At 43.1% G+C, this 23,059-nt stretch overlaps 1 protein-coding gene across 1 annotated transcript in view; it reads right to left on the reverse strand.

Annotated features, from left to right (window-relative positions):
* The window catches only part of PTAC3 (plastid transcriptionally active 3), a 145,275-nt gene that overhangs the window by 29,772 nt on the left and 92,444 nt on the right, over positions 1 to 23,059 (reverse strand). Inside the window, exon 9 of the mRNA XM_087379130.1 lies at positions 7,858 to 8,332. Within this exon, the coding sequence (XP_087235256.1) occupies positions 7,858 to 8,332 (475 nt within the window). The remainder of the gene's footprint in view (positions 1 to 7,857; positions 8,333 to 23,059) is intronic.

Genomic DNA, 23,059 nt, shown 5'->3' on the forward strand with positions numbered 1-23,059 from the left:
GCTTGATTCGCTTAGAAGATTCACCTTTAAAATATTGGGACATTTGGTGCGATCATGACCCTTCTGGTGGCACTCGTAGCATTTAACATTACCACGTTCTCTTTGAGGGTGATTGGCTTGATTTCTTATGCCCACCATCTCAAGCCGACATTCAGGACCTTGGCTAAGTCATTGACTCCGGATTCTTTAGCAGGAGGAACCGGGGAGTAGGAAGGAGGGGGGCTCGTGGGCGAGACTGAAAAAATCTTCTAGACGGAGAGTGAGGATATACACCTTGTTGAGGGTAAGCATCTAAGGGAGGACCATACATTTGAGGTGGAGGCGGTGAATACATCCCTGATGGAGGGTGGGGGTATGCCCCTAAGTTGGACCCCCCAGGTCGTTGCAAGAATTGAGGGAGTTGCGGAGGAACAACCGTCTTCTTTGAAGTGAGGTCAGATTGAACTTTATCAAACTTTTGAGCAATCTCTTATGCTCGCCTCATGGTCTCTTGATGCTCCTGCTACAAGGTAGCCCAGCACATCCTGAGTCATTCCAGCTCGAAATCCAATGTTGTCCTCCTGCGTGGCAATTAAACGGTCTAAAAGCACGGCCGCTCGATCCACATATCGACGTGCCGTCTAACCTTTCGACTACTTCAGGTTTACCACCTGCAGGTACACATTCTCCGGCTTCTCTTCTCTGCCGAAATACTCGATCATAGCTGCTGTCAACCTCGGACACCTTTAGCGAACCTCCTCAGCCTGCTTCTCATACCACACTTTAGCCAAACCCTCTAGAAATGTGGAAAGAACCAACAACCATCTATCTTCAGTAAGAAAGTTGAGAGAAACACAATGGCGCTTAAAGGCCACAAGATACTCATTTGGATTTTCTTCAGCCCGACCACAGAACACGGCAATGTCAGCCATGCTTGAAAAATGGAAAAGAGAGAGGCGAAATGAGGCTTATCTATTGGCAAATGATGGAAAGAGGTAGCTTGAATTGAAAATCAGGTGAAGATATATCCACAAAGCACACATAGGCAAGGTAGGGTGTGACTGGTGTATTGTGAAACGCTATACGGGAAGAATCTTCAACACAAAATAGCTCATAGACAATTGTAAAAGAATCAACTTTTATTGGTCGAGGCATGATATTGCATCCATCTTTACAGGCGAGGACTAGAGACACGGTGGTGCATGAGATAGTTCATCAAGGCAAACAAGAATGCCATGACAAATGTCAACAGTTGGAGGGCTTGCACATCACCTTTAGCTTCTTTCAGTTCTTGTAGTCGCTATGCTATTTCTTCAAGGGGTGTGCGATTTGGCATCCTTCTTTTGAGCAATGTCCTTAAGGACCTTTCTGATGATGTTCCGAAGTCGGTAAACGCGTATCAAATATACACAACCCTTAGTTTCATAATGACCACAACCTTTGCATTCTTTACAAATAATCACCCTCATTCGTGGCTTGCGGCTTTGTTGGGGCCGTGCTTTCCCTCGTTTCATGCGTGATTGAAGTACAAGCTTCACGTGCCAAGAAATCAGTAACTAAATTTTCAGCTTGAGGGATATGCTGAATTTTTACCTCTTCAAATTGTTTGTAAAGTTCCAATGCTTGTTGATCTCGTGGAACCAAGCCTTCGCTCCGCACCTTTCACCTTTCACTAACTTGTTCACACACGAGTTAAGAATCTCCTCGCACCTCAAGTTGCTTGATGTGATGTTCTTGCGCCTTTTGTAGCCCAAAAATGAGTGCCGAGTACTCAGCTTGGTTGCAAGTACTAACAGGTGCAAACTTGCTATAACAATAGACCTCACCCCCCGGTGAAGTAAGCTTCATACCCACACCAGCAGCCTTGGTCGAAGGTTTGTATGCTCCGTCAAATTGAAGGATCCAAGATGTCATTACACCAAAACTAAAATCCAGACATCCTAGGTTTCTCGGTAGTCCAAGATAGGTAGAAGAAGAGGGTGGGGAGACTTCAATACTTGAGCAAGACATTCAACACCAAACAAACTCACTATCCTTTGTTGATAGTTTATCTTTCGACCAAAACGAATTACAGCATGAAGCTCAAAATATGGCGTAAAGGGTTGATTATGTATAAAGGGATTCCTTGGTCGAAACATCACCAACCATAGCCGAGCCCTAGAAACCTTTGTAGTGAGGTCGAGAAGAAATCATTCAAGACGAGCTTATCCACAAGAATTAACAAGCAGATGCGTCAAATCTCACCCCAAGCTTACGGATCATCCCATTCTTGGAAGAATGTCACCCTTTTAATTACTTCCGATCCAGCAAGTAGCTCGATCACTGCACAATGAGTAGAATTGGAATCAAAGCCCTCCCAATAAAAGGAGAGGAGAGGAGAAAGAGAAAGAGAAAGAGGAGAAGAAGAAGAGTGTAGGTGGACGCGAGGTCTGTTATAGAATTTTTTTTAAAACGCGCAGACATCGCCAAGACGCGCAGCGCACACAGGAATCCAGAAGATGCGTGAATGCGCTTACGACCAGAAGACGCGCACGAATGCGCCCGCGACCAGAAGACGCGCAAGAACCCAAAAGACATGAACTAAGGGATTGAGAACCGCAACCAGATGTCCCAGATTGGAAGTGCAGAAATAGAGAACCGCACGCAGAAGATGCCACAGAACCGCACACGTCGTAGGAGTAGCAGTTGTCGACAGACGGATTGTATGCCACTAGCCGTGGAAACTTCGAATCCCAGCAGCCATACTAATTCTATTAACTAGAAAAGAAATCAAGGCATGAGACTTGACACTAAGCATGGCGACGCTGGAGGGCCATAGAGGAAAAGGAAACGTGAGGGGAGAAGTGTTAACATGGGTGGGGAAAAGGGATTGAGAGGGATGGGAATGAAGAGAGGGACTATGGCACGAGGGGGAAGAGAGAGGGGGAAGAGGAGCATATACATGATGGGAGGTGGAATGTAAAGATGAAGACACCAAGCGAAAAGAGTTATGCTTTATTTGAAAGGAAGGATGGGAGGGAAATCAAAGTGCTAGCTTGGTGGCTTTACAAGAATGAGCGTGTCCCATCAAGGAATAGCCCCCTTCTTTTATAGCCAAGAGAGGGGGTCTCTCCTAATAAATGCATCCTCCCACAAGCATGGTGTGTGTGGAGGAATCTCCCATGTGGGCTAGGTGGGTACGCACTCTCAATTGTATGCGACAACCCTTTGCCTCATTTTTTCACATTAATCAAACCCCATATCTCAAGTCTAAGATACTCCCTTGGTCTCTCCCCAATTTTATAATACATTCAAACATCTAGGAGGACAAGTGGAGGGTTGGCACAAGGAGTCTTGCCACCTCATCCTACTTTTCTCATTATTTAACTTGCACTCTTGGACTCTCTACACCCCCCCCCCCCACATGGGCCTATCCTACATCGAGGGAATAATCCAACATAATATCCATCTCCACCTATTTTGTATTACTTCTCCCATGGTCCTTGGGCCATGTCTCACTAAATGCAGGCATGGAACCGCCTGGGTGGAGGGATGGCACCTGGAGGAACCATGCCACCTTAACATTTTATAATGTTACTACCATGGATTATATACAACACACCTTATGGGTCCTCTTACGTGGAAGGGTGGCACATGGTCATGCCTTGCCACCTCAACCTTGGGCCCTATGCACACCATATTGTATTATACTATTGCCACACATACAAGCACACACACATATATATGCCTTTTACCTTGGTCAAATTTATCCATAACAGTGTGTGTGGTGGAGCCTTCACGATGGAGCTTCATGTTCCATCCTTCTCGCCTCAAGTTGCATCTGATGTCCCGTTCTGTGACCTCTTGCTGGCGCCCAAGTCTCTTCCCGTGTCATTTGTTGACTGTCCGCTGAATTTCTTGTTTCTCCAGACGTCCCGTCTGCTGGAGCACAAGGGCAAAAAACAGCTTTGTTTTATTGATGGTGATGTCACTCCGTTACATGGTTTTCTACAAGCTAATAATCTTACTTTGGAGGATATCTTACTTGATCCTCCTCCAAGTGACTTGTAATCAGTTTTCTATTTTCTGGCACACTTCTGAGGTTTCTCTCAGAAAGCATACTTATAATCTTTTAAACTTTTGTACTTCATGGTGGGTTTTTTTCCTCTTTTTGAGGTTTTCCACAAAGAAATATATCATTTCACCAAAAAAAAGAGTGTGTGTGTGTGTGTGGTGGAGCCTTCACGATGGAGCTTCCTGATCCTTCCTTCTCGCCTTAGGTTGCATCTGATGTCCCGTTTTGTGACCTCCCGCTGGCGCTTGAGTCTCTTCCCGTGTCATCTATTGACACCCCGTCCGCTGAATTTCTTGTTTCTCCAGACGTCCCGTCTATTGGAGCATCTTCAGCTCCCGCTACGTCTCCGCCTCCGTTTGTTTTTCAGCCACCTCTGTCTGCTCGAGCATCTATAGCATCTACTACATGTTTTGGTCCTCCATCTCCTTTTGTTTTTCAATCGCCTGGAGTTCTTGCAGCCTCTCTTTCATCTTATGCCAGGAAAAAACGGCATGTTGATCTAGTGACTTCTTCAATAGACAAGTCGCTCAAGGTGGACACCTCCAGTTTTGCCTCATTGTTGCTCCAAAGGGATCACTTATGACGTATGTGTCAAGACTCTGTGTTGGAGATCCCACATCCCAGTTCACGGTTGTGTCGGGCTCTACCTTCCGAATCTTTTCTTGATTTTCAAACACAACAACGCGGAGTTTGTATTTATTTTATGGGACACATGATGGATTCATCTTCTCTACATGCCTGGTCATCATCATCATCATCGGCAATTGGTGATCACAAAATGGATTCGTTTTTCTTTCTTGGAAAAGGTCTCTATTGTGCACGTTGTGTTGATGTGGATACATTTTATCAACTAGTCAATATGGCTGGTGTACATGGTGCAGGTTTTTTTGCTTATGTAATGCCTTGGGATCCCCTTTTTGACCCAGCAAAAACTCTCATGCGTTTCTATCATGCGTTTCTATCCCGCCGGGGTCACTCTCAAGGCCTTGCCAGTTACTCTACTCTCACATCTTTCCTCTATTGCAGGTTTGTTGGGGAGGGACTTGTATCTTCCCAAGCAAGATTTTCAGGTTTTGAGCAAGGACATCCGAATTTGTATCTTATGATGGAGAAGCCCATTCCTTCGTGTTTGGATATTGATTGTGGTTTTTGGCATCCTTTTCGCATTCTCTGAAACTTTGCGTCCTTTTCGAATGCGTATTACAAATGCAAACAAATTGGTCATTTTGCTCGGAGTTGCCCCTCGGCCTCACGTCCATCTAATCCTATTAAGGGCACCATAGTTCTCCCTCGAATTTCTACTCCTCTTCGATCTGAAAAGTTGGCACAGCCTAAGCATAAAAAAGAATGGAGAAGGGTGCACCCAAAAGGGAAAGCCTCTGTCACAGTGTCTTCTTCGGTTCCTTTGTCAAATCCTTTTCAGGATCTTTCTTTCTGTGATACTCTTATGTCAAATACTCAATTACGGATGCCTGAAATGGTCCATCATGGTGTTCCCTCTTCCTCTACTATTTCAACTTCTACTACTATTGATATATCTGATCCTCGGGAGCCCTCTTCAGTTCGGTATGCCCTCCCAGTTGTTAAGCAGTCTCAGCCGAACACTGTAGTCACTAAACCACCACCTTGTGAGTTGTAGGTGGATATATCACCCTCATATATAGCTCACGATGAGGATTTGCATGTGGAATTTACAGAGCAAGATACACAGGTGGATATATCTCCTTCTGGTATAGTTGATGATGATATAGTGGAACAGATTGTGGATTTGAGAGCTCAAGATATTCAAGATACTTCTCCTTTGCCCAAAAGCACCTTTAATCTTGAGGATATGTATCCTATGTTACAACAGGTTTTTGACCCGATGATTCAACGGTTCCTCCTTCATGCATATGTCAGGAAGAATCACAAAGATCGAAAGAAATTGTATTTAATTGATGGCACTACTACTTCACTCAATGCTTTTCGGGTTCAACAGGGGATTACTTTGGAGGATATTGTCTTTATGTCGCCACACACATAATGAAGATAACAAGAAACTCAAAACCAAAGGAGGAAAATATGAATTTACACTGCTGGATGCCCCCCTAGTGACTTGTAAACATTTTCACTTTTCTAGTTTTCAGGTAGCCTTTGGCTTTTCCCAAGTTCTTACTTGTAATCTTTTACTTTTGTACTTCATGGTGGGTTTTCACATCTTCTGAGGTTTTTCACAGAGAAATATAAGATTTCAGTTTAAAAAAAGTGTGCATACATACATACATACATACATACATACATATATATATATATAGAGAGAGAGAGAGATGAATCCAGGAGCATGCCCAAACTGATCCCCAAAATGTGCAGTTTCAATCTCAGGACAGCCACTCACAAGATTGAAAACCATAAACTCCATCACGCATAGCAGGGACTAGCTACTATGACATCCCCAAGGATGTCTTCAGCACCCACAGTGGGTGTTGGTGTAGACCATAGTATAAATATATGCTCTGGCCTCTCATACACACAATTCTACACGCCCGCATATACTTAAGCATCCATTTCTACAAAAGGTCGTTGTACTGAGTTTCGGTCAGCTCCAAAAGTGAAGGGCAGACTCAGCCATGACAAAGGCTAGCACCAAAGAAGAAGGCTAATCAAAAAGTAGCCCACATTCTCTCATTCAAGCTACAATTGCTTGTGAACACTAGTCAAATTCATTTCAGTCTCTCCCAAATGAGCGGCTGCACGAGAAGGGTAGTGGCTCTTAAAATGGAAAATCGAAACAACTTAGAAGTGTCAATCTCATGATAGTCAATCATGAGGTTGAAAACCATAAACTCCATCCTCAACGTATATACATAAGTATTGTTCAATGTGATAGTCTTGGTTGCACTTGTCTGCTTCTAATGGGCATCCCGGACGGACTACGCCTTTCGGCACTCTTCCTTATACACAAACTTGAGCAGCTGTTCTCATAGTCACATCACTAATGGGGCTATGCTGTTATAGCTTTGTCTGAATTCGTAATATTGACATACGCCTTTTCTAGTGGTCAATGCAACCTAATATATCCACACATGTGTGGGCACAAAGAGCTAAGAGCAGAATCCCATCCTGTAAAGTACAAAACCTCAAGAATCTTCAAAACTAGCTTCACACCTTTTCAAACTGAACACTACATCCCTTACCATATATTGCTGTAACCTGAATGTGTTAGAACAAATGCTACATTGAAAGTTATAAAGAGTCCTATAAATACTGTCAACTGATACCATGGCAGCTGTTCTCATAGCCACATCACTAATGGGGCTATGCTGTTATAGCTTTGTCTGAATTCGTAATATTCACATACGCCTTTTCTAGTGGTCAATGCAACCTAATATATCCACACATGTGTGGGCACAAAGAGCTAAGAGCAGAATCCCATCCTGTAAAGTACAAAACCTCAAGAATCTTCAGAACTAGCTTCACACCTTTTCAAACTGAACACGACATCCCTTACCATATATTCCTGTAACCTGAATGTGTTAGAACAAATGCTACGTTGAAAGTTATAAAGAGTCCTATAAATACTGTCAACTGATACCAAAATCAACAAAATACAAGCTTTGAAGACTTCATAAAGCTTTCATTATAGACCAAAGCTCTCTGCTTACTTACAAGGTAATGTGTACAAGGGAGATAGAAACTGGTGTTTCTTTTCTTTTCTTGGTTTTCATATGATTTTCATACTCTACATTTTTTTGTCTCTCCCTACCTTAGACATGTGCAACCAAGGCATGTGATGTGTGTTTTCTTTAACTCAACGAGAAAAATCTTTTACAAACAGGAAAGCATACCAGTTCTGGCTCGTCTACTTCAGGTGGTAACCAGAGTGGCCGACCTCGTGCACGGTTGATCCTCCTTGCCTTTTGAACTCTTTGATAAAGAACTGGCCTAGTTCCATCAGAAGGAAGACCCTGCGCTTCCAATTCCTCCTTCAACTCTGAGACTAACATTTTGCTGGCAGCCTTAGGCTTTCTAACAGCTTGTATTGCCTCTGCAACAGTGTCTTTGCGCAGCTTGTCCATTACCATGGCAAGGTCAGCTTCTGTCGCTCCTGCTCCTAAGGCATGAACTCCTTCTCTTTTTAACTTTCTGAAAAGTTTCAAAGCATAGACTGAACGCATTTCACCGCAATATCTTTTGAATGAAATTTCCATAGGTGCGGCATAAACAAACCCTTCATTGTCAGGATTTACGGGAGCAAATTTTCCATCTGAAGAAGGACTCCATCTTTGCCGTGTCCCAGTCAGGCCCCCTTCAGCAATATACCTGCACAGTCCCTTGCAGCCTTAAAACCAGCAAATGCCCATATTCTCTAGCAGATAAAATAGGATTTGATAGCACAAGCATAAACCCAGAAGTTTTAAAGGGAAACCTTACAACATTTCAAAGTCACATGTAGCTTTTCTTGTTCACAATATTATGCTTCACAAATCATGTAAAAGTCAAGAACAAGTGTGAGTTTCATTGAGGATCCACACACTGTGTGTGTGTGATCGAGGCTATGGTGTAGAGGCTAGGAGAGAACTGACCCTATGAGACACGAGGGTTCTTGGGGAGGCTATGGGGTATGTTGCTAGAGAATTGGGTGCTGTTACTGGTCCATGGCTCTAGGACGGAAGGAGCTACTACGTCTATTGCTGCTGGAACTACTATGCTGACTACAGCTGGAGGTGGATGTGAAGCCCCTCTTGGAGTTGATGGCACTAATGGGGCTGTGGCATCAGGCTTCCCTTTGATGTGGAGCCTTCTTAGGGTTTGGCAGTGCTTATCTAGGGGCCTCATTCCGGCCAGCCCTTATTGTCCTGAGGATTTTGAGGGGCCGCCTCTCATCTGGCCTCCAAAGCTCGAGAAGAGGACACACATTGGATGGGCCTAGCGGGATAGCGATCCAGCTAGGTACTTCTGTGCTTGGTACTGCCTTCCCCAGGAGGCATTAAGATGGTGGAGATCGAGGCGGCCATCCTAGAGTCATGGTGGGAAGGCCACTGAAAGGCAGTGGACAGTTCTCCAGGACCGGAGTACCCCTCAAGATTCAGCTTTTGCAACAGTCCATTGGCTCATTCCACCGCAAATGCTATAGGGTTGGGACTGGACAACTTCTCCAACCAGAGATGGTAGAGGACCTAGAGTTGCATAGGGCTATTAAGGTGCTGGAGTGGCAAAGAATCAAGGTAGTGGGACGCTTGGGCAAGGACTGGACTATTGCCCTATCTCCTTTGTCTCACGGGCACACAAGGACAAGATGGGGCATGTGATTGTGGGAGGGCCATCCTCTTAGGAATGTCTAGTGGAATCCAAAGGGGTGGTTTTGGCTAGCACGAGCAGGGCACTCGGACAGGATAGAGGAGGTGCCCTCCACTTTCACCACTCGCATTGGCTGACATCTTCAATTGGAAGCAGTCAGTTGGACCTGCAAGAGAGACACTGGGTTAAGCAGCAGGCACCCCATGAGGCCATCTCACATTTTTTGTCTCGTCTGTGGTCTAGTCTCAAGCCACGAAAGATATCTTATTTTTTCTAAATGGTAGCGCATGGAGGCTTGCCCATTGGGCCTTACTTTTGAGGCAGATGCCATTGTTGTGCATATGGAGATATGGAGACAATCCCATTGTCTCTGGGGCTGCCTAGCATTGCAGAGGATCGGGGTGGGTGCTCTCCTGATTGTTGCCAATACGTAGAGGATGCAGAGGGATTTCGCACGGGGGGATGGCAATATGGCTAACGAAGGGGATTCACACCTTCTCTTTTGATCTTCCCTCCCAAGCTTGCAAGATTCATGGGCAGCAGGTTCTCAAGATAGATACATCTGAGCGGATTCCCCCCTCCCGGCAACGCCACCAAGAGTCCTTGTTTGGGGGAGTAGCCAACATCATTGCCTGGAACATCTAGGTGGCTCGTTGAAGCTTGGTGATGGGAAGCCAGCACGTCTCTCCATCAGCCACTCTTGTCGCCATTTCACAGGGATTATCTATACGCTCCGCACCATCTAGAAGCTCCACGATCGAGAGCAACCAGCAAAAGGTGGGAGTGTTTCTGCAAGGCTTCACTGCAGGCATTTTCTTCACTATTACCAACCAAGGCCTTTGCTAGATGTGTAGACCCCCACCCTAGCTATAAGCCCTTGTTTTAGAGACTCCCTAGGTAGTGAGCTGGATTCTCTGAAAACAAAATGGTTTTTTCTTACAGCCAATTTATTATGTGGTTACCATTATTAGCTCCTTTTGAACATTGATTTGTAAGGTGTTTTTCAAGAATGAATAAGAAGTTCTTTTCTCTAGGGGAAAAAAACGAACCATGTACTAACCCATGCATAGCAGCATCTCTCGTCCCCATAAAGCTTAGGTTATTTCGCACCCTTAGCCTTACCCACGTTTATCCATCACGGTTACGGCTCTGGTTAGTCGTGTTCAGAACATAGATTTCTTCCCCTCTCATATTAGATTTGTCCTCATAAATAAAGATAGGGAATGAAAACTTCAAATGTAATCATTCAACGTCCATTCAGTGTTCTCTTTACCAAACTTCTTCTAATAACTTGGATTTCTTAAGTAATATCTACAAGATAGTATAAGCAAAACTAAGGAATCCTTCGAGTACCCTCCAAGAAATCATGAGACGTAGGAGTCAAGAATTCACTAAATAGATTTACAACCAACTTACTCTTGCTGACTCTCTTCTAACAGTTAAGTGGCAATTTATGATAACCTTCTTGAAGTTCATTCCTCTTTACCAGAGATTTCTAATTCTTGTCATCATAAATTGTGATCAATATTTTGACACAAGCATAAGTGTTTTAATGCCCACACTTGTTAAGTTTATGTCCAAAACACCTTATCATCAAATCCTCAAATAGTCACACACTTGGATAAATACTTATGATACTAGTCTCTTTAGATCATTCAAAAAAAAATCTGAATTGCCTAGGATCAAGAGATAATTCTCCATTTTCTATACACAAAGTATCCAACCATTGATTGACCTTTTCATTTCATGAAGTATTCAATCAATATGTCAAAAGAAAACAAAGAAAGAAAGAAAGTTTATTAAAGCCCTCGAAACATCGGAGGGACCATGAGACTGAAAAAACCCAGGTAAAATGACCTGAAAGGGTGGAACCGCTAAGCAGGTTTCTGCACTCAAGATAATTATGAACACAAACACAAATGCTAAATATCTAAACCCATGGGAAGGACGATAAATATCCAATGTGATATCACTATGGTGGCCTTAGCTGAGAGAGACTCTGCAGTAATTGGAGCTTGGTGGCATGAAACCCGTGATAGAGCGCTGATGTCGGTTAGACAATCTTGGAAGAACGAATGAAAGAACTGTCGTTGAAGCCTAGCATGTGCGACGTACCCCCTCCTCCATCAAGCCTGCATCATCAGTCTAACTTCGAAAATTGGGCCAGAGAAAAGAACTCCCAAATATATACATCTAGAGGAATCTAAAGACATGCCCAAACTCATCCTCTAAAAATACAACACATACTGCAGCTTCAATCTCATGATAGTCACTTGTAATGTTGAAAACCATAAACTCCATCACGCATAGTATGGACTACTACTATGACATGCCCACCGATGTCATCAGTGCCCAATAGGGGGTGTAGATCATACTATAAACATATGCTCTCACACATACAAATCCACACACCCACATATACGTGATCATCCATTTATACACGACTTCATATTGAGATTGAGTTCCTGTCTGCACTTCGGAGGTGAAGGGTAGACTCAGCTGTGACAAACGCTAGCACTAAAGGAGAACTTCCAAATATGTGTAGGATGCTTAAGGGTGAACTTGAAGCACAAAAACTTGTTTACTCCTAACTTGTTACGTCGAATCACGGGAGCAGGCACATTCAATCACCTCCCAGCCGATCTCTGTGGTCGTAAGCCTCCACCTAGCCTTAGATCCACCTAGTCTAGTGCCATGTCATCCTCACCAAGGACCTTGACCTTGATTCCTTTTTGATCAATTACATGAAGACCAAATAATATAATATAAACATTGATCCTTTAAAGGAAAATGTCGACTGACCCTTCCGAGGTCATGTTACCTCGACTTGAGCATAACATTCCTTCCCTCTTCAGGCATCAGCGTCCTCGATGATAAAGTCTAGAAACACTCTCCGTAACTGGTATACGGATTCCCAGGTAGCTTCTGATAGAGGTTGACCATGCCATGCAACCAACACCGTGGGTATCTTCCGATTGCGTACTTGCATTGTTCCTTGGTCCAAGATTCTTGTTGGTTTGCGTCTTACATTGTCCTCTATCTCCTGAAACAAAACAACACCTTCGATTAGTGAGTCGCCTGTATGCAAAAATTTCTTTAAATGAGAAACATGAAACACTGGGTGCACCTTACAACCCTGTGGCAATTCTAATTTATAGGCTACCTTGCCTATTCTTTTTAGAATTAACCATGGCCCACAATATCGAGGTGATAACTTAGCACACTCTCCTGTAGTCAAAGACTGAGTGCGAAGGAACTCTGAGAAAAACTTTTTCTCCTTCCTTAAATTCTCTAGCGGATCGATTTTCATCCGCATATGCCTTAGCTCTATCCATAGCTTGGCAGATGTTAGCTCCGCAAGTGCTAGCATCTCCCGCATCTGAACCACAAAGTTTGTGGCACTAGGCACTTTCTGAGATATTCCAACTATAGTTGGATTCGCTGGTCTATAACCATAGTTCAACTCAAAAGGACTGAACCTTGTAGAGGAATGTTTTCTATCATTGTAGGCGAATTCTAACAATGGCAACCACTTGTCCCATGTATGTTGCCTCAATGACACATATAATCTAAGCATATCCTCTAAAATTTGGTTGATTCTTTCCGTCTGACCATCCGTTTCTGGATGATCCCCACTACTCATTCCCAACTCAATCCTTAGTGTCTCAAGTACCGCAGTCCAAAAATGACCGGTAAATTTGACATCTCTGTCTGACACTATGGATTTGGGTAATCCATGCAAACGAAATATATGTCTAATAAACAAATCCGCCACTTGCGGGGCACTAACGGACTCTTTAGTTGGAAAGAAGTGAGTCATCTTGGTAAGACGATCAACCACCACAAGTATAGAATCATATCCACCTTGTGTCATAGGCAGACCTACAATAAAGTCCATGGAAATGCTCTCCCACCTACCTAGTGGTATCTCCAAGGGCTGTAAAAGTCCGGGTGGCTTCACCCGTTCTGCCTTACTTACTTGACACGAAAAACAACGTGTCACATATTCATGAATATGCTTTTTCATCTTTGGCCAAAAGAAATCTCGCTTCACGAGATCATATGTCTTTTCGACTCCTAGATGTCCCGCACATGGGCTATCATGGCATTGTTGAATGACTCTCTGCCTGAGATCATTCTGATTAGGTACTACTACCTTGCCATTTCTTTTCAGCATACCATCCCTTATGACATATCTTGCATAAGTTTGGTCTTTTCTGGATGCCAGGTCATCCTTTTCCCCAGGTTTGAATACGTGAGACTTAGGCCAAAGGCTCTGGACGAACTCATCCACCTTTTGAGTTTCTCTAACCTCGGTCAATAGAGCACTCTCTAATACCGTGAAACTCATATTATGCATAATGCATGACAACGCATTAGCAACTTTATTATCCTTCCCTCTTCGGTACCGAATCGTCAAGTCAAACTCCTGCATGAGTTCTACCCACCTAGCTTGGCGGCCTCTCAAGTCAGGTTGTTTACAAAAATGTTTCGGAGTATCATGATCAACATCAACATAAAACTCTGATCCATACAAATAATGTCTCCATGTTTTCAGAGCATGGACAACAGCATACAACTCTAATTCATGAGTTGGTCAATTTCGTTGAGAGAGAGAAAGCTTCTTGCTTTCAAAGGCTACTGGCCTTCCCTCTTTGAGGAGAACTGCTCCTACCGCAATGCCACTTGCATCGGTTTCAAGGAAAAACGGTTTCTGGGAATCAACTATTTTTAACACCGGTCCTGAGACCACAGCTTGTTTTATGGTATTAAAACTTTCCTGTTGATTTTGTCCCCATATAAAAGGTACTTTATCTGAGGTCATATCAGTCAATGGCGATACTATTTCGGAATATCCTTTGATATGCCTTCGATAAAATTGGATAAATCCCAAGAATGATCGCAAAGCGGTCAAACTTTGAGGGATTGGCCAAGTCAGTATCGCAGCCACTCAAGAGTAATAATGAATCCTAAGTATTCAAGTCTTACCATACACAGTATAGTTTTCTTTTTATTTACATAAATACTGGCTTTCCTCAAAGTAATAAACACTATTCTTAAGTGTTCATGATGCTCAGTAATGCTTTTACTGAATATCAGAATATCGTCAATAAAGTGTACTATAAACTTTCCGATATACGCACGTAGTAAATCGTTCATAAGCATGACGAATGTAGCTGGAGCATTGGTAAGTCCAAAGGGCATTACCAAAAACTCATAATGCCCAAACCTACTTCTAAAAGCGGTTTTATGCACATCCTTGGCTCTAATACGGATCTGATGGTAGCCACATTTAAGATCTATCTTACTGAAAATTACAGCCCCATGTAATGCATCTAGCAAATCATCGATCCGAGCCATCGGATACCTATGCTTAATAGTGATATTATTCAATGCTCTGTAATCTATAATAAGGCGAAAAGTATCATCTTTCTTCTTCTTTAATATCATTGGCGAAGCAAAAGGTGAGAAACTTGGTTGAATCTGCCCCAACTTGAGGTATTCTTCCAATTGTCTTCGCACCTCCGCCTCTTCAGTAAAACTCACCCTATAGGGAGGTCTATTTACAGGTTCTGCCCCCGGGATTAGTTCAATCTTATGCTAAACATTCTACTCTCGAGGTAAGCCATAAGGTAGCTCATCCCTAAAACAATCGCAAAACTCCTCGCTATTTGATCAACCAGCTTGGCCATCTCTCCATTTTGAACATCAGTGCTAACCGAAGGATCATCAATCGGCTCTATCGATGCTGTACAAAGAAACAAAAACTCTTCTTGAGCTTTTCGAATTTCCATTACTGAAACCAACAGTCCTTGAGGTATATCTTTTTCACCTTGTAAGACATACTGCACATCATTCATCTTGAATTGATAAATGTGCTTTTTCCAATCTATGTCTGGATTCTTCCTAGAATGCCAAGCCTTACCCAGGACTATGTCTGCATGAGCAAGCTTAGTCATTTCGAAATCAAGCTCCTCAGTATAGTCCTGAATTCGAAGCTCCAACTGGGTAACCCTTTGGTCCCATACTTCAGTTGAACTTCCATATGCCATTCTGATTGTATATGCATAGTCAGATGGGCTAGTCTTTAGTTTCAGCCTCTTTACAAGTTTGGAGTTAATTACATTGTGCGTTGACACTGAGTCAAACAACACAATGACATCATGATTAGCTACTGATACCAAACGAAACACAAAAACTTGTTTACTCCTAACTTATTACGTCGAATCACGCATGTAGGCACATTCAATCACCTCCCAGCCGATCTCGGTGGTCGTAAGCTTTCTCACTTCACTAGAAAATCTTACGTTACAGCTCTTGCTTACTAAATCTCCACCAAGCCCCAAATTTTCCTAGATGGATCTAGTATGCCACATGTCTTCATTTTAGGGTCCCTCCTTAATGCATCATTTACCCCTCTCTTGGGATATCATTAAAACTATTTGCCCCTTGGCACTTTTCATGCATTTAGGTCCCCTAGCCTTAGATCCACCTGGTCTAGTGCCATGTCACCCTCACCAAGGACCTTGACCTTGATTTCTTTTTGATCAATTACATGAAGTTCAAATAATATAATACAAACATTGATCCTTTAAAGGAAAATGTTGACTGATCCTTCCGAGGTCATGTTACCTCGACTTGAGCGTAACAGAACTGCTCTCTATGCATGATGCCTTAGATGTTTTGATGTTCAAAACCTTGATTTTACCATGGTTGACTTTCAGATCATGTGTCTTGCAAAAGATATGGAGTGCATCAAGGTGTCGCGTCAGCTTAAGAGGAGAGTAAGACCACTTCATCTGCATAGAAAAGAATCTCGATCAAGAAGCTAGCAAGAGATTACTTTGCCTCTCGTAGTCTCTCGATGAAGGTCTCAAGCTCATCGATGTAGAGGGTAAACAGAGTTGGTATAATGGACAATCTTGTTTGATCTTAATAGTGCTCCTAATCTCCTAGGTCCACCTTGTAGCCATTCGAGCCCTGCCTGAGACCTCTCATAAAGTGGCATGACTACCCAAAGGATCTCTTGACTATACCCCAGATCCTACAACAAGCGTTTGATGAGACAAGCTCCAGCACTGTATCAAAAGCCTTGTGAAAATTCACAAAGCAGCGATAAAGCCTCTATCTCCATGCCCTAGCCTCCCTAATGACACCTCGAAGAGTGAGGATGTGATCCAAAGTTGCATGATCAGCATGAAAGCATGCCTTTCTTTCAACTTTGAACCCCTAGAGCTCTGCAACTCACTAACTTGTATATCAAGTGTTGAGATACATATCTTCGACACGACATGCCCAATCATAATGGTCCTCTAGTTTTCCATGCTCATGAAGTCCACTGTCTTGTGAATGGGTGTGATGGTGTTAAGGGTTTGAGAGTAGGTGAAACCGATACAGACCGCTTCGTTAAAAAGCTCTGCCAAGATGGGACCATAGTACTTAATCCATATGCAATGTATTGATTACATAGTCTATCACGATCTTTGGCTTGGCCATTATGTAGCTTCAAAGCTGCATGCCTAACGTCACCGGTGGTGAATGTCCACACGAGGTGTATCTGTGAGAGGTTAGTTTATGATTGGTGGGGAACGGCATATAGTGTGTATGCATGCATAAGAGTGCCAAAGTTTGGTGTCAGTAAGAGGAGAAGAGGCTCGTTGCTCGAGAAATTTCCGCCCTAGGAGTCCTTGGAGTTGTTGCTAAATGGAATACTAAGTAACTCCTCATTCTTGCAAACAAATACAGGCTTCTTCCGGCGTAGTTGCACGAAACGTCGTTTCGCGACCAGACCATGGAACCTACTATGGGTGCTTTTCCTTTCTTGATATGTCACATAGTTCATGAATCTGGATAATACTAGATACTACTTGTGCAGTTGTAAATTGTAACCCGTTTCATATTGTTGTTAGTTGAGTGTTGAATTATCATTCATGAATGATAGATCATAGAATCATAGATGTCGAAGCATGCTCCATGAGTCATAATTTACTTAATGCTAAATAGAATAATTTGTTACTTTAGCATTATTTTCATAATCGTATTATGTAAAAAATTACTTTTTAGCCATAAATTTACATATTGTCGTTTCATGTCCTGCCATTTTGGCTAGGGATGAAAACTCTGTTTCCCCAATCTTGCCATTTTTGTTTCCCCATTTTTGTTTCGGCTCACAACTCTTTTTCGGTGGACCAGACATATCGTCTCCATCTCGCTCGAAAGATGATGATTACTCTTGGATCTAATAGACATAATGCTTTAAACTCATCATCGTACCAGCTATCGCAGGGAACTAAGCCAAGGGGTGACGAGCAATTGGAGCAAGTGGAGTGTGCGAAAGTGTGCAAGACGACCTCATAGATTGAGCGGGTGATCAAAGCGGCTCGATCTTCCCAAAGCAAAAAGTCCTTGAGATCTGTGAGTAGGATAGACATGCTAAGTACTCGGGAAATAGGCTATGATCAAAGTGGACATCAATATATGTGGTGTGTGTTATGTGGTGGGAGATGAATAAACTAAAGAAAAGATTAGTGTGGTCAGCTATGAGAGGTAGCGCAGAGAGGGATAAGTCAATGATGAGCATGGTAAAGGCAGGGGAAGCCATGAGGTAGTCAATTAGGCTAGAGCGCCACCCCCCCCCCCGTGTGGAAAGCAGATGAATCCCCTTGAAAAAGGCTATCGGTGCCAGACTATTGTATAAATGATAAGGTCTTGCATCCTTCCTATGTTTAAGAAAGAGTGCGAGTAAGAGGTGATCGGGGCAACATCATGCTCAGAAATAAAAGCAATACCTATCACGTACCTGTCCTTGCATTGAAGTCTCGAACAAGGACGACTCCCCAATGGCTTGAGGAATCCATAATGTCCAAATGTAGGACTGTGTAGGGTGAGGCTTCAGCCTCGTCATGGAGATCTCTAGCAAAGTATTAGGAATTGGAAGGGAAATGGCAAAGAGTGATGAAGAGACCTTGATGAGAGAGGTGTCGGCTAAGATATTTGAAATGTGTCACGTCTCTCTACACAAATCATCCCAGTGAAAGATGACTTATCTCTAGGCAAAGCACACTATGGTCTCTGATGAGTCTCTTCATAGAAAACTATATCTCGTCCTGTGTATGAGAAACTATATCTCGTTTTGTGTATGACTCCAAGAAATCCCTTGGGTTTGCTCATAAGGTACCATTATAGTTCCAAACAGTGCAGGTCAGTGTCTCGGTGCTCTGAGTCTAATAGACTCCCCCCCCCCCCCCCCCCCCATGCAGGGGGACTCCAAGATGCCCGCCAAGGGCCTATCAAGAGCCACCCATCCCAAACCACTGCCCACTCCTTGCAGGCAATGTCCTATTGCTATAGAAGGTACACGTCTCTTCTCTACCTGTAAGAGTATGAGGTCCTGATCTATATGGATCTTGTGGTGGTCCCGTAGAACTGTCCGCTTACATAATGCTGCAAGACGGGCCTGAGTATCTTTGAGAGTCCATAAAACAAAACTTTATTTCATAAACACGTGAAACAAACTAGCAGGAAAAGTAAAACTCTATTTAGTGGACACATTTCTCCTTAAGAAGAATAATCCACCAGACAATTATTCGAGCCTCATAATAGGCTCAACTACCCAATCTTTTGTCTAGGGATTCGGTTATATCCCAAACACTCTTCATAGTGGATTTATCATCCACAAAATTATCCCATCTATCCTCAAATTGTGTTGACCGACCATCAGAGTCGTCATCTTCTAACCAAACACCTTTCTCCTATTGTTGTTAGATTATAGATGCTACCTTGCCATGAAAGAGTCTGTTACGCTCTAGCCGAGGTAGCATGACCTCGGAAGAATCAGTCGACATTTCCCTTAAAGGATCTATGTTTGTAATTATTTTGTTTGCGCTTCATGTAAAAGATCGGGAAGGAATTAATGTCAAGGTCCTGGGTGAGGGTTGATAGCACCAGACTAGGTGGATCTAAGGCTAAGGGCCTAATGCAAGGAATGTGCCTAGGGGCAAAGGATATTAAAGCATCCCAAGAGAGGGGTGAAATGTTGCATTAGGAAGGCCCTATATGGATGACATGTAGCATCTAGATCTATCTAGGGAGATGGGGCTTGTTGAAGCTAGAGAGAGAAGAGAAGTGGGATTTTCACGTATGTTCGATTTGGGAATTCTCTGTCTGCTTGAAAGCTTCAGCAAGGTTGGCTGGGTGGAAAAACTCCGGTGCTGCTCCAGTGATCTGTAGTAGGAATAGTTGGTTTTGTTTAACAGAGTCAGCGTCCTTTGGATCGCGTTCAATATAACCTGTGGATCACCCAATTGCCTGTTAAGGATAACATTGTCCTTCATCTCGATAAAAGCTTAATCCTACTCAAAAGAGGAGATTGTTGCATGAAGATTCCATATTTGTGAAGATCTTTTCTCCCAAAGAGAGATGCTGCTACAATCTGAACACCCACAGCATCAGCTGGGTGTAGGACAGAAAACAATAGACCTCTGAAAAGGCTATGGAGGATTTTCCACAAAATTGCAATGAGCCAATAGGCTACAAAAGGTGGTGGTCGGAATGAAACGTCTAGTGGGTGTAAGTGCCACACATAGAAAAGGCGGCTCTCAAAACAAAATGGTGGCAATCTAAGGACAAGAGGCCTACTTTTGACAATAATCCACAAGAAACAGAGCAGCTCGAAAGTAGATTGTGATGATAGCAGGAGGCATCAGGAATGACAGGCTGGTTAGACTGGCCAACTGCACCTCACGATAAAACTCACCCTCCCTCTAGTGTTAATATCTTGAAAAGCCTTTTACAAGAAAAAAGACATCCAACTAAATGCAATACTCCTGACTTCACCAACAAGATTTATGTCAAACTTGGCTCACCATAAGCTAAAGAAAGCAATCCTTTCTTTCTTCACAAGCCAGCCTTACAAATGGGAGAGCCATGCCCAAGAAAGCTTGTATCCTCAGCTTTCTTTAGGTATAACCTCCAAAATAGCTAATTGCAAAAAGAAAATGCATCTCTCTCCTGCGTTTTACAGCTGCCAGCCAAGACTCTACTTGCCACAACTTGCAGCCTAGCATCTGCCATGCACTGATCATTCCACCATCTTGTGATTCCTTCGTCACTTACACAGTCTCTATGCACAAAATCTCATCAACATGTACAATAAGTTTGGGCTTGGTCCACATCATGTTGTTATACTTCAGGATCCTAAGTACTGTCCAAACCTAAGCTTCTGCCTAATCACCAATCTCTTGTCTAGATCCAGCAGCTAGAACTACTCAATCATCTAATTCTCGTTCCATTGTTGTATCCAAATCACAATATTACTATTGGGAATCACTAAATTCCAGAATATTCAAGCTTGAGCTCATACATAGACTGCACATATGCGCTGCTGCCTTGATTTCAACAGAAATCGTGCTTATCTACAGCTGTTGCAGGTCTCTCCTACCTAGGCTATGCAGTATTCAGGCTCTCAAAATCACAGCTAATAACACTTCTTTCATAATTGTCTTAGGCTAGCTCATATATGTAGGCCATCTTCTTCCAGTTCTAGTGATGCCCTATGGGCCCTGGTATGTGCCTTGTAGGCATAGGTATAGGCACTTAGTTTATTTTGTGCCTTTTATGCCACATAAGACACTTAGTCCTATGTGACACCTAGGACACTTAGTCCTAGGTCTAGGTACAAGTACTATGTACTTCTTTTTCACAATACACTAGTTGACGTGACGGCTACTCATCTATCGACTCATTGAACCTTGCACTCTCTCTCTTTTGTCTCACGATCCTACAATGGTATCAGAGCCACGTTTGACTCGTCTCCTGCTCCTAGACTTGCACCAGCTCCTCTCAACCTACCTGCTCCTCCATCCGTACAGTCCATACGACTGTACCGACGCCCGTACACATAGCCCGCACAGACAACGTACCTGCACCAGATATTTGCTGTCATTTTTGGACAGCCAGCTCTTTGCAGTGATAGCCTGAAGGCTTTTGGATTTTCAGGTGTTTTTCAGGGTATCCCATTTGCAATGGCTGGGAACAATCATGATCTATTTGGCATTCTTCGTGAAGATGATAAGTTGGATGGCACCAATTGTCCGATGTGGTCTTATCTCATAAACATATTCTTATTACAAGGCATTTCTGGAATATTTTTTCTTGGGTTGATCTGAGGCCAGTCAATGCTACAGTGGTTGCCTCTACTGCTGGTCCCTCTACAGAGGGTACTCCTTCTGATGCCTTATCTTCTAGCACCTCTACTGCTGCTCCCCCAACTCAGGAACAATCAAGATGGGATGCAACAGATGCAAATGCACATTCCTGTATTGCTTTATCATTCAAGAAAATCATGATTCCACACATCCGGTCTTGCAGGACAGCAAAGGATGCTTGGGATAAATTAGCTTCTCTCTATCAAATTCGCAATGAGGCACGTGTTGCATATTTGAGAAGGCAATTACAGGAAGTCAACATGAATAAAGGTGACTCTATGGATGCATACCTGACAAAGGTCAAGGATCTCATGGAACAACTTGCCAACATTGATGAGGTGGTGCCAAATTCACAGCTTGTCAGTACCACATTGAATGGACTGCCAGATACATATCAAGGGTTTTCTACAACCCTTTGGTTAGTGGCCATGGGTAATCCAGACCACTATTCTTTTGATCAGCTAGTTACTTTGCTTTTGCAGGAAGAGCAAAGTAGAGCTAATAGACAAGCCATTATTCCTAATCATGCATTTGCTTCACAGCAGACAGGAAGAGGCAAGGCTTCCAAGCCTATGGGCAAGCCAAAATCTGCGCATAGCAGCTGCAATTTTCCCATGCATCTAAAAATACAGCAGATAAGTCAAAGAAGAAAAGATGCAACTATTGTCGCAAGCTTGGACATGACATTTCAGAATGCAAGAAGCGCATTGCTTCGGAGAAAAAGAAAGCAGGACTGACAGTTAATGCCTCACATGTAATTGAATCCCACGAGCCAGCAGATGCTTCACATGCACATGCTCTCCAGAATGATTGGGCATGGGCTGTCCATTGTTCATTTGATCCCTCCAAAGTTCATGCACTCTTTACTGCTAATGATGCTCAGTCTTGGTATTTTGATAGTGATGCTTCCAAGCACGTCACATCTTGCAGACAGTTGTTTCATTCTTTAGCTGATGCACCTCGAGGGGGGGCTGTCACATGTGCTAATAATGCTTCCTATGCTGTAAAAGGAATTGGAGATGTGCAGCTCACATCCATTTCAAACCATCCTGTCACTTTGACAAATGTTATTTTTGTGCCTGGAATTGAAGTCAACTTGATTTCAATTTCGGCAATTGCCACTTCAGGATTCAGAGTGATTTTTGATGGATACAAATGCCTAGTATATGATCTTCGTGATGACAATGCCATAGTTCTCACTAGCACTTTGCAAAAGGGTCTTTCTCGCGTTGATCATCACTCAACTGCACTTTCTATTAAAGCATTTGCTATTTCAGATTCAAAGCTTGCTGAAACTCATCTTTGGCCTGAGAGAATGGGTCATCTCAATTATAGAGCTCTTGCAAAGCTACATTCACAGCAAATGGCTAATGATGTACCTCAAACTCACACAGTTTCCAAACATATGTGTGAGGGTTGTCTTTTGAGTAAGATGCATCAGTTTCCTTTTCAAAAGAATTGTCCAAAACTCTCACAAAGGAAATTGCAGCTAGTACACAGTGATGTCTATGGCCCAATGAAGACAACTTCCATTGGAGGGTAC

This window comes from Dipteris shenzhenensis, chromosome 9 (assembly GCF_047967505.1).
Source record: "Dipteris shenzhenensis isolate YYH24624 ecotype China chromosome 9, Dip_SZ_1.0, whole genome shotgun sequence".
Lineage (NCBI taxonomy): Eukaryota > Viridiplantae > Streptophyta > Polypodiopsida > Gleicheniales > Dipteridaceae > Dipteris > Dipteris shenzhenensis.